This window comes from Bison bison, unplaced genomic scaffold, assembly GCF_000754665.1.
Source record: "Bison bison bison isolate TAMUID 2011002044 unplaced genomic scaffold, Bison_UMD1.0 scf7180017864469, whole genome shotgun sequence".
NCBI lineage: Eukaryota > Metazoa > Chordata > Mammalia > Artiodactyla > Bovidae > Bison > Bison bison.
In genome coordinates this window covers 6276654-6289521 of record NW_011495030.1, presented here as the reverse complement: position 1 = coordinate 6289521, position 12868 = coordinate 6276654, and the positions used below count along the sequence as shown (strand labels likewise).

The following is a 12868-nucleotide window of genomic DNA, read 5'->3' as shown; positions in this document are numbered from 1 at the left end:
TTGGTCTAACTCCAAAGCTCAGAGAGTTCCTGCTGCAACACTCCCTCTCTCCAGACAATTAGGAATGTTTTTTAATTTCAACCAGGAAATTCAAGTTGGCTCAAGTCCAAAAGTATTTACTGAAAAGCCACAAGAAGCTACAAGAGAAATACAAGGAACTGTTGATCCTCTTGAGGAGTTTTCAATATCAGCGTCATTGAGCAGGTCAGACTCTTATACGACATCACTGAAGAATAGCAGGAGGCAGTCAGAGTTTGGGCCAAAATGAACATTTCTAGAGGTAGAACTTTGCGAAGTGAATGCCTTTTGTGTGTGTCTGCTTCACATGCCCTTTCACTGTCATTCCTATAATAAAAAACAACAAAAAAAGGAAAGTGGAATGAAGCCTTGAAGTTCATGGCTTCAACCAGCCACACGTACTAAGAGATATTAACTATTTAGCCTTGGGGTGGCCTGTGAGTTGCTTCCAGCAAAGCACTCTGCTATCTTCTTTCTGGCTCTTTGCAAGAACTCCACATTTCCCCTCTCCCTCCGTATGGCCGTGTACTCGTAAGCCTTGAGCTTGCTGTAGTAATCAGAGAATTTGTTATAGAGGATGGATATGGGCATTCCATTGAGGATGATTCCAAAAGCAATGCAGAGGAAGGCAAAAAGCCTGCCCAGGTGGGTCTCTGGGTACATGTCTCCATAGCCCACAGTGGAGATGCTCACCTGTGAGGGAGGGAAAGTAGAATGGAATTGTTAGCATCGAGAGGGAGAAGTAGGAAAAGAGAGAACCAGGTAGGAAGGTGTCTTCCACCCCCCTGAAGGTGCCTGTGGGTCATGTAACAGCTCCCCGTGGGGCCAGCTTTCAAAGGTACCAGGAATTTTGCCTGCAAGACTTGTGTCATGGAAAGAACACAAGCTTTGGAGCTGAAAGGCTTGGGTTTAAATCCTGACCATCATGTATACATTTTCTTACAATACAGAGGAGGTAATACCTTTAAAGGGTTGTTGTGAAGGTCACAGAGGAGCATGCACATGAAGTTCCCAGCGTACGACAGGCTCAAGGAAGGTAGGCCTCTGCCTCCTTCATCTGGGGCCAAAGTTAGAACAGGGCCCCTGGGTTTGCCTACATGGTACATGTACTAGAAAGAGCTTGGGCTTAGAACCAGTCAGACCTGGGTTCAAGTCCCCACTCTGACCCTTCCCAGCTGAGAGACCTTGGGCAAAGCATTCAGAATTTCTAAGCCTTGGTTCTTGCATCTAAAACAGGAAGATAGAAGGTATGGTAGCGATAAACAACGGAATAGTACTCAACCGTAGAAAGGAATGAAATTGAGTGATTTGCAGTGATGTGGATGGACCTAGAGTCTGTTATACAGAGTGAAGTAAGTCATAAAGAAAAACAAATATCGTATTATATATTAACACATATATGTGGAATCTAGAAAAATGGTACAGCAGAAATAAAGACAGAGACATAGAGAACAAACATATGGACACCAAGGGGGGAAGGGAGGAGGTGGGAGGAATTGGGGTTGACATATATGCACTACTGTTATAAATTGGAGAACTAATGAGAACCTGCTGAGCAGCACAGGGAACTCAGTGCTCCACGGTGACCTAGAAGGCTGGGGCGGGGGATGGGTGCGAGGAGGGCTCGAGAGGGAGGGAGTATATGCATACTTACCACTGAGTCACGGAGTTGTACAGCAGAAACCAGCACAACATTATAAAGCAATTATACTCCAATTAAATAAATTTTAAAAATAAAACAGGAGGCTAATAACTAAGTCTCAGGGTTCTCATGAAGGCTACATTAAAAAAATGATTATATGTATATATATGGCTGAGTCCCTTCACTGTTCACCTGAAATTACCACAACATTGCTAATTGACTACACCCCAACACGGGCTTCCCTGGTAGCTCAAATGGTAAAGAATCGGCCTTCAGTGTGGGAGACCCAGGTTCCCTCTCTGGATCAGGAAGATCCCCTGCAGAAGGGCATGGCTACCCACTCCAGCTTTCTTGCCTGGAGAATTCCATGGACAGAGGAACCTGGTGGGCTACAGTCCATGGGGTTGCCAAGAGTTGGGCATGACTGAATGACTAACACTTTACTTCATACCCTAATACAAAATAAAAACTATAAAGTTCAGGGAAAAAAAGATTATAAAGTGCTTCATACTATCAGGCACACAAAATACATTAAAATCAGCCTCCTCTGTTGTCCTCCTCTCATCCTTAAAATAGGGGCAACTTTCATACTTCTCATACAGCATATTAAAAAGTAGAGACATTACTTTGTCAACAAAGGTCCGTCTAGTCAAGGCTATGGTTTTTCCAATGGTCATGTATGGATATGAGAGTTGGCCTATAAAGAAAGCTGAGTGCCAAAGAATTGATGCTTTTGAACTGTGGTGTTGGAGAAGACTCTTGAGAGTCCCTTGGACTGCAAGGAGACCCAACCAGTCCATTCTAAAGGAGATCAGTCCTGGGTGTTCATTGGTAGGACTGATGTTGAAGCTGAAACTCCAATACTGTGGCCACCTGATGCAAAGAGCTGACTCATTGGAAAAGACCCTGATGCTGGGAAAGATTGAAGGCAGGAGAAGAAGGGACGACAGAGGATGAGATGATTAGATGGCATCACTGACTCAGTGGACATGGGTTTGGGTAAACTCCAGGAGTTGGTGATGGACAGGGAGGCCTGGCGTGCTGCGGTTCATGGGGTCACAAAGAGTCGGACACGACTGAGTGACTGAACTGAACTCATACTTCTCAGAGCTGTTAGGTCGTTCGAATGAGATATTTTATCTTTAAGGTGGTTTAATTGCCAGTGTCTGGAGAAACACACTCATTATTCTTCGAAGGGACTTTTCTAAGACATCATCGACCACAAATATGTTCACCCTGCATGAAATCCTTCCTATCACACTTGTTACTGCTTTAAATTCCACTAATTAGAGATTTATTTAGGTTAACAAGCTTCTGTTTTAAAATGCAGATACCCACGGGACTAGTTATCAGTCAATGTAGCCAGAGAAAGCCCAGGAAAATCTCTCGGGGCCTGTTTTTTATGCCTCATATACTAAGACTCCTGTTAGTCCCCAGACTCTTGGCAGAATTACTAGAAGTCTTTTAGGCAGGGCTGTTGATTACAGTTGAAAACAGTGTGGGTTGCACAACTCCAGGGGGCAGTGTCAGCTTCATCGATTTGTGTTGCACAATTTTCCAGCATACGGTTATAAATGTACAGATCTGATCACCCTGTGGGTCTGTACAGAGACAGCCTCTAGCTTAGAAATGTAAACCTTTTTGTTTCGATGACGTAAGGGTCAGTTTGAACTTAAAGTGTGATTGATGAGTTAGAATGAAATGGACAAGTAGGCCAGCTGGGCAAATCTGGTGGCCCTGATAAGAACCAGAGCTTCATGCAGCCCATCAAAGAGGGAGGATGCAACTCCTCTTGGGACAGGGGACACGCCACCTCTCACTACTCCATCTCCAGAGAGAGACCTGCAGAGGGTGTGTGTGTGTTGGAGGGGCTGGGGGTGGAGTGTGGGGATGCTCCTCCCCCAGTGGGAAAATTCAAGCCTGCATTTGAGAGAGGCAGGAGGGCACAGACTAGGTTAGGAAGCAGGTGTGGCCCTAGGCCACAGCTGTGGGACTAGGATAAGTGGCCTGAATGCTCTCTACCTCAGTTGCTACTTTTGAAATGTGGAGAAGAGTCATAGTGTGTACCTCTGAGGGTTGTTAGGGAATTAAAGGAGTGGCTGCTGCTGCTGTTGCTAAGTCGCTTCAATTGTGTCTGACTCTTTGCGATCCCATGGACTGTAGCCCGCCACAATCCTCCGTCCATGGAATTTTCCAGACAAGAATACTGGAGTGGGTTGCCATTCCTTTCTCCAGGGGATCTTCCCCACTCAGGGATTGAACCCGCATCTCTTACATCTCCTGCACTGGCAGACAGGTTCTTTACCACTAGCGCCACCTGAAGGAGTGTCTGGCACTGGTATATAAGGGATAATGTTAGTTGTGCTCATTAGTCCAACAGACTGGGGAAGAGACTCATGCTGAATGCTGTTAGGGGAGACTGGATGGAACACCATGTCTCCAGTACAGAGTCTCCTTTTCCTACCTTCTGGTTAAAGGGTGATGAGAGACAGTGATAAAATAAGATCATGGGCTAATCTTAAAAAAGAAAAGAAAAGTTTGCACTGTGTGTGTATGTGTGTGTGTGTTTCTTGTCATTGGCCACGCAGAACGTAAAAGAACCTGAGTAGTTAGGGAGTTTGGGATGGATATGTACACACTGCTATACTTAAAATGGATAACCAGCAAGGCCCTACAGCACAGCACATGGTACTCTGCTCAGTGTTATGTGGCAGCCTGAGGGGCGGGGAGAATGGATGCATGGATACCTATGGCTGAGTCCCTCTGCTGTGCACCTGGGGCGATCACAGCATTGTTAATCAGCTGCAAGCCAATATATAAGAAAAAGTTAAAAACTGCATCAGCTCTCTATCCAGGTGTGCGAACAGCTTCCATATGTCACTAGCCCCGTTACTCACACCTCTCTGTGAGTATTTAGTCAGTCAACTTAGCTGGAGTCTGGATGAAAGGGTGAGTGACAGGAAGGGGTAGTTCAGATCAGGAAACACCCACAAAAGGCCAAAGCAGAGACTTTGGTCTAAACCAGCCCCTCAAGGATCCAGGACTGGGAGGGTGGGGGTGGGTTGGAAACATGAGGATACACAAAAAGGAAGATCACTGAGACAAAGTGCCTGATTTAAACCTTTGCTCAGTCCCCATAGTTGGCTTTGATTCTCTCCCAACCCCAGCTTCTTTCTTTTTTAATTTTTCTTGGCTGAACTTTGAGCGAAAAGTCAGAAGCAAAGAGAATTGGCTGAAGAAAGATTAAATATTTGATGTGCATAATATGGTCTAAATATTTTTGTATGTCTTGGATCTCTATTTTTAGACAAGAGATCTCTTCTGCTAGGAGACTGTATGACTGATTCTGAAGAGTTCGTTCCAAATGCAGAGCTAATTTATGCACTGCCTGTCTGGGGGATAATCTGATTTAACTGGTGATCTGGTTCTTGCTTCTTGGCTCCAGAGGAACCCAGGATTCCTTGGCTTATGGAAACGTCTTCTCCACATTCCACAGGCCAAACCATTTCTCCCTGAGAGAACATTAAAAATGGAAGGTTCCAGAATGACTCCAGTGACCTCACAGAGCGAGTTCTCTCATTAGCAGGATTTGGGTTTGGACATGTGACCGAAATTTCCACCATCCATCTTAATATCCTGAAAATATTGGCTGGCTCAGCCATCTACCAGTCTGTTGAAAATTTACATATTTTTCCCAGCTCTTGGGTTCCCAAAGCCAGAAGGTAGCCTTTCCCCAGCAGCTCACCCACTGATCAGCAAATCCTGACCTGCTAAATGTTACAAGGAGGACAAGCATCCAATTTGTCTCTCAAACTTTAGAATAACTGTACTTGAATTTCTCCTTCAGCAAGGAATGTTTAGTTCCTTCATAGTGAGCTCGTCATAAATTACATCTTGTGTTCAGTCGCTCAGTTGTGGCTGACTCTTTGTGACACCGTGGACTATAGCCCACCAGGCTCCTCTGTCTATGGAATTTTCCAGGGAAGGTTACTGGAATGGGTTGCCATTTTCTACTCCAAGATTATGTCTTAGCACCTAGTAATCCCTACATCCAGGAATAATGATTTCAAGGAACAAAACTGATTTCCCAAAGAATTAATTCCTCTTCTTAATTCCCAAAGAATTTGAGGTAGTAAAGACCAACATTTTCTGGCTCAGATTATCACATACTTCATGTTGTCCTTTAATGAATTTAGCTTCAAAGACTATACTTAGCCTACCCATGTGGCTGTGGCTACTACAAATATTTTAGGAATTCCTTCTTGGGATTATAATCTATACAGAGAATTCAGTGGTATGATCTTGAAACAAGTGTTCTTATCCACCTTGAGGATTAACCTTAGGGCTGGTCTTAAAGTCAAGGGTCTTAACTATTTAAAAACATTAAATCCAGCCTCATAAAGGGAAAGATGTAACCCCACTATGAAGAAGTAAGTGGACATGTCATAGATGTTGTGACATGTGCTCAGTGGAACAATTCCTCAGTGGAATTCAAAAAATGTTTTGATCAGTGGAAGCCCTGTTAGAATGAGGTCATGGGTAATCTCCTAGAAGAGCACAACCAGTCTCCTGTGTGAAAGTTCTGAGATGTACATGAATTGTACTATCGGGGGAGGCTGTCCAGAAGCTAAGGCCAGTTTGGACTTTGTCCCTAGAAAGGCCTACAAGAATGATGATGCCGTCACATTCTCAGCTTACTTGGCACTTCTCCCTATCCTCTACAATTCTATCATGTCCCACTCGAGTTATATTGGCCAACAGGGAGAGCTTACAGAGCTAAAAGGGGACCACCTCAAAATCAGGAGTCCACCAGACCAAAAGCCACAGAAGTGCCTAAGAGCCTTTGCCCAGTTGATGGCTCCTGTGCTATTTCTGAAGGAGCCAGGAGAACTTCAATGCCTTCTGTGCCGAACCTTTACTCCTTATTTCTCGGCTCCAAGCCCCATTCCCTTCTGTGCACTTTTCTGTAATTCAGCAACTGGAAGGATGCAAACCACATTTTCCAGGTTCCCTTGCCTGCTGTCTCATGGTCAGGTTCTGCCAATGAGAGACACTGTTGGGAGACTAGAAGATAGAATGAGGAAGTGAGGGCCTCTCTTGCTGCATCTGGTTTCTGTCATCAACCCTCAACAATGACAGAGAGCCACAGCTCAGGCCTCTTTTAGCACACCCAGCACCAGCCTCGTGGTGCCATCTTGGGTGTCCTGATGTCAGGACACAACCATAGCTGTTCCTGCTCTGTACTCCTAGGTTCCAGTAACTCTGCTGCTGCTGCTAAGCCGCTTCAGTCGTGTCCAACTCTGTGTGACCCCATAGACGGCAGCCCACCAGGCTCCCCCATCCCTGGGATTCTCCAGGCAAGAACACTGGAGTGGGTTGCCATTTCCTTCTCCAATGCATGGAAGTGAAAAGTGAAAGTGAAGTCGCTCAGTCGTGCCCGACTCAGCGACCCCATGGACTGCAGCCTACCAGGCTCCTCCGTCCATGGAATTTTCCAGGCAAGAGTACTGGAGTGGGTGCCATTGCCAGTAACTCTACCCTCTCCTATTTGCTCGCCTAATTCCAGGGCCAACATTGTTTCCTATACTCACCAATCTTTAGGTTATCTCACTTTCCCCCTTTTGCTCTTCTAGCCTATGTATCAGTCTCCCTGTATCAAATGTCCTCTGTTTAAAATACCCTGGTTTTGTTTCTGTTTTCCTGATTCACCTTTCAAATGGGCCTTCTCCAAGCAAGCAGGTGATAAGAATAAAATGAATCTCAGTGATCCTGTAAGAGCCACCTATTTGCAAGGAAATGATAACAGACTTGAGGAAAACAGAAACAAGAACAGAGTCTGTGGGCCACAATTATGTGAAGCCTCAGCCAGAGATAAATTTTCTTTTTCAAGAGATTTTGTTAGTTTTTAAAGACATGAGTTCATGATATAATTTCCTATCTGGTTTCTGCAGCTTTGACTTGCTCTGCCAAGCTCAGAAGGAAACGATCTGTTCAACCATCCCGTTGTTGCTTTTCTCCTCAGAAACACAGCCGCAACGGAGGCCGATGCTTACAGCTTGATCACAGAGCTAACTGTGCTTGTTAGGCTGCGCCATGCATTCCCCACACCCAGGCAACCCAGGGAGCCTCCACACAGCTGGAGCTCCTCCGAGCTTAGGCCTGTTTATCTGCATGCTCAGAAGCTCTCCCAGGATCGAACAGCTGACCCTCTTGTGCATCTTATAGTCTCTCTCTTTTCCCTAGGAGAGAAGGAATCACTTCTGTTTTATTTTCCCCCAAATGAATCTGGAAGCAGAAATGATTGTTTCCATGTGATAAAGACTATCAACTAGTCAGATATGGTAGCTTCTATTTACTGTGGATAGCATACAGGCTAGTACTTTACATATGTTTCCTATTACATTATGCTTACAAATAACCTACATTTGACAGATGAGCAGGGACTGTCTTCTAATGCATGAGCATCTCCAGACATGAGTGTCCATGAGGGATTTGTTCTGCAGCTGTAGGAGAATTCACAATAATGAAAATTGCCATGCTTCTCTTAAAAACCCTGAGTTGAATTACTAAGGAAAGTTGCCGGATCCTTGGCATAGAGACAGAGGAGATTATTAAAAACAAGTCAGATGCTGGGTTGTCCGAGAGCACTAAAAGCACATGGAAGGAGGGATTAGAGAACGCGTTCCTAATGTGAGTGAGTATACCACAAAGGCTACAGCACTGCAGTGGGGCAAGGAAATATCCATACTAGTTTTCTTTGCTTCATCTTTACGTTTTCAATGTGGGAGTGTATGTTTTCTGAACTATATAATATATTTGAGAGGTAATATCTTAATGCAGTAGGTTGATTATATTACAAGACTCTATGTCTTCCTGTATCCAGGTTCTTTGCCATACAACTTTGTGGTGCTTTCCTATGGGGAGTGGGCTAATTTGCTCTGCCCTTTGACTCTGAGTTTGGCCTTGTGACTTACTTTGGCCAATGTGTTGAGCATGTGACAAGAACAAAAGCTTATCAGAGTTTGCATGATTGGGCTTGCACACTCTCTCTTGCCCTTTGCCACAGCCATGGATACATGCCACCTGGATGAGGAAAGACCTAGTCGCCCTCTTCATCCCAGATGTCAGCCAGGTGACCATCAGACTGGGACATGAGTGGCTGACATCAGTCCAAATGACAAAAATCTTGGGGTTGAAACCAGCCCGAGTTGCTGACTTGAAAACTCATGAGCCAAAAAGATGCTTGACATTTTAAGCCACAAAATTTTGGGGTGGTTTGTAATGCATCATTATCACAGCAATAAATAGCTTATAACTTATGAATAACTACACATTTATCATGGGTGTATGCTCAAAATTTTTTAAATTATGAGATGTATGATCTCATAATCATACATTAGGATTCTACTTCTCAGATTCTCACGTCTGCTCAGTCATGCCTATTTAGATGAGCTTCTCACCATTCAAGCTCTTTTTTTCTTTTAGTATATGTACACACTGTTATGTTTATGTATGTATTTACTTTTGGCTGTGCTGGATCTTTGTTGCTGCGTGAGGGCTTTCTCTAGTTGCGGAGAGCGGGGGCTCCTTTCTAGTTGCAGTGCGTGGGCTCCTCACTGCAGTGACTTCTCTTGTGGGAGAGCACAGGCTCTAGCTCATGGGCTTCAATAGTTGCGGCACCTTGCTGATTCTAGGGCCCGTGGGCTCAGTAGTCAGAGCTTGCTCACCACTCAAGTTTTAATAAATGTCATCTTTTCCAGGAAGGCTTCTCTGACTATTCCACTATTATATCAAAGGTAGATTCTACCACCCAGATCACTCTCTATCCTATAAAAACCCACTAACCTCTGAAATGATTTATTATCTCTTTCCATTAGGCTGCAAACTCCATGAGGGAAAGAATTTCACTTCCTACCCCTTCCCCCCGCCCGCAATCACTCAGTATCCCTAGAGTTTAGAATACTCCTTGGCACACTAAGTGCTCAAAAAAAAAAAAAAACCTTGCTCAGTGAATGAAAATGGATTTTTGAAGGTTACATGAAGATTTGGTCCTAATCTTATGTATCGTTTTACTTTGCATCTTTTTGCTTTATTGCAAATAAGGGCCCTTAGTATACAATATGCAATGTCATCAGAAATATATAGATGAATTGGGTTAATAATATATTGGTCCTGAGGAATCTTCAAGGGGAGTTTTTCCCATTGTTTTCATAGGTTAGTTCAGAAACAAATACAGGTAATCAGTCTTTTGTCTAATTCATAATGATTTTTTACTAGTATAACTAATTTTTAGAGAACAAAATGGATGAATGCCAGTGGTAAAGGTTAAGGTTGGTTAATGGTAGGTTGACATGTGCAAATTCTGGCCTATGAAAACCATGTCTTATAGAGAGAAAAAAAAGAAAAATCACACTGGTAAAAGTAATAATTGGTAAACTTTGTTATAGATAGAAACTGAATGATAATTCAATTTTTATTGTCAAATCTATAGAAAATACCAACTTTGAAATGATTTTAGTTAATATAAAAAGGAGGATAAGTTGAAAATTTTTAAGTATTATACATCAAACAGATCAAGACATTAAAGGAGATTATTAGGCATTCACTTCAGGAAATTTTTTAAAGAGGAAAACTCATTAGCAACAGACTTCTCATCAAAAATTTTATATTAATATACAAAAGGTAAAAAAAAAAAACCTTTTGTGTATTAAAAATACAATATCAAAGAGTCCACTAGGTCCAGCTTACATACGCTAGCCTTCTAAGATATTTGGCTGAATGAAAACTTGACTTTCTATAACTTGGTTTTATGTCATCAGCCTGTGGATGTTCTCTTTTCCCTCCTTGCTTTACTCATCACTAACATCGATGTTGTTTGCTAATGCATGTGTTTGGCCAATGCATTGGCCAAAACTTATAAACAATATTTTATAAATAAAAAATAAATTTATTCATCCAATAAATTGGATAAATCCATTATTTATCCAATAATGGATAAATCATGCTCCATTTGTTCCATCTGTACACATGGTTATCTACTATGGGGATGACCTTTCATCACTTGGAATATGATCAGAGGAGCAGCATTTGGCTCAAATGCTTATTTGGAAGAGCCGGACGTCATCCTGTCACCAAGGAAAGCTCACAAATCCTGTTGTACACGTGAGTGCTCTGCTTTCCAGGGAAGTGAGACTCATTGAATTGTAGAGCTCTATACCCTTTTCTCTTGGGAGATGAGAAGACTGAGGCGAGGGAGAAAGGGGGCGAGGTTTCACAGGTAATGAAAGGGTCACACATTATGCAGGGTCACAGTTAATTATTAGCAGATCAGTGACTGGAACCTAAACCTCAATTTTCCATCCTACTATGCTACACTATTAGTAGGAGCCCTGAGTAGATTCACAGAACTTTACACCAGACTGTGCGTTATATCATATCCAATATTAATGTCAAAAGTATCTATTTTGTAACACAGCAAAAACTGGTTATATTTGCTTAATGTCTTTAAAGGCATTACAAACAAGCTAATTAAAAAATAAGGAAAGCATACACCTAGTTCTTTCCTATGTGTGTATGTGGCATGTGTGTGTGCTAAATCGCTTCAGTCGTGTCCCACTCTTTGCAACCCTATGGACTATAGCCCACCAGGCTCCTCTGTCCATTGAATTCCCCAGGCAAGAATACCGGAGTGTGTTGCCATGTTCATCTCTAGGAGATCTTCCTGACCCAGGAATGGAACCTGCATCTCCTACATTATAGGTGGATTATTTACCACTGAGCCACCAAGAAAGCCCCTTCCTATGAATATATGTCAGTTCATTCATTGACTTAAGACCCAATCAACATTTCCAGGAATTCAGGGATTTTCCTAAGGATTTAGTCTAGCACATGAGAAACAGATATTTGAGTAAATGGCATAAATTATTATAAAAGACAAACACCAAATAGAATGATGACAAAAATAACTCATGCACTAACTTCAAATTAAGCAAGGAATGCAGAAAAACTCAAGCTTGAGAAAGGCAGTGCTGGAGTGTGGAAAGGGCATGGGTTTTGGTGGGGAAAGAGCATGGGTTTTGCAGTTGGGCAGGCTTGCATTTCAATCCTCACTTTGCTATTATCTGTGTGTCTACACTCAATTTGTCTGCACCTCAATTCCTCTGGCTGTAAAATGGGGCAATAATGCCAGGTCCAGAAATAATTTTTTGTGATACCAGAGCAAGTTTCAGTGTTAGATGCTCAGATTCAGCTAGAACTGGTGAAATTTCAGTGAGGGTTGACACTCTTCAGCCAAGTCTTATTTCCTCCCCTGCAGACATCAACAGTTTCCTTCAACACTTGAAGGAAATTTTTCCTCTTAAAAAATAGTGATCCTAGCCACTTCACATGGTTGTGATGCTGAAATAAGCATTATAAACCACTCAGGACAACAGGTGTTCAATAAGTGACAGATAACACAAGTGATGATGATGAAGTTCCTCAGGCTTCATCAGTGAACAATCACTGTTCCTTAAAATCAGCCTCTCAGGGGTATCAAAACTAAATCTAGCTTTGGAGATTCCTAGAATCACGTCAGGACCACGTCCAGCTTCTTGGTCTTCGTCTTTCTTCCTGGACTATGTCTTTTGAGCCTTTTAACACCTAACCTATTTTGCTGCTGTTGCTTTATATTTTCTGGTTGAGGACAGTGAGAACGAGAAAGCAATGACCGTTAAACAAGGCAGAGGAAAGATGATGGAACAAAGCAAGGAGGGCAGCATCACTCAGGAAGGAGAGCAGCAGCTTCTGCCAAGTTGGGGAAGGGGGAGAGAAAGCTCACGGGCCATGGTACTCACCGCGGCCCACCACCAGGCGTGCGGGATGCTGGTGAAGTTAGTGCCCTGCACGTCGTGCTCCACGGAGTAGACTGCGGCAGCGAAGGTGAGGATGCCCATGGTGATGAAGAGCATCAGGCAGCCCACTTGCTGGTAGCACTGGCGCAGCGTGAAGCCAAAGGCGCGCAGACCTGTGGAGTGGCGCGCCAGCTTGAGGATGCGGAAGATGCGAAGGAGGCGCATGACGCGCAGTACCTGGCCCACCTTGCCCACGCGGCCCATCGTCTCAAGGTCGTGCTCCCGCGGCGAGCCCTTGACGTGCAGCTGGTCCTCGCTGGTGAAGCACTCAAGCAGCAGCTGCAGGTAGAGTGGCAGGATGGCCACCAGGTCCACC

The 12868-nt window shown here is 43.6% G+C and overlaps 1 protein-coding gene across 1 annotated transcript in view; it reads right to left on the bottom strand.

Annotated features, from left to right (window-relative positions):
- Positions 1–429: 429 nt before the first annotated feature.
- KCNV2 (potassium channel, subfamily V, member 2) overlaps positions 430–12868 on the bottom strand; it is a 13651-nt gene continuing 1212 nt past the window's right edge. Inside the window, exons 3-4 of the mRNA XM_010860736.1 lie at positions 12496–12868; positions 430–711 (exon numbers count right to left, since the gene is read on the bottom strand). The exon at positions 12496–12868 is cut by the window's right edge and continues 20 nt beyond it. Of these exons, the coding sequence (XP_010859038.1) occupies positions 430–711; positions 12496–12868 (655 nt within the window). The remainder of the gene's footprint in view (positions 712–12495) is intronic.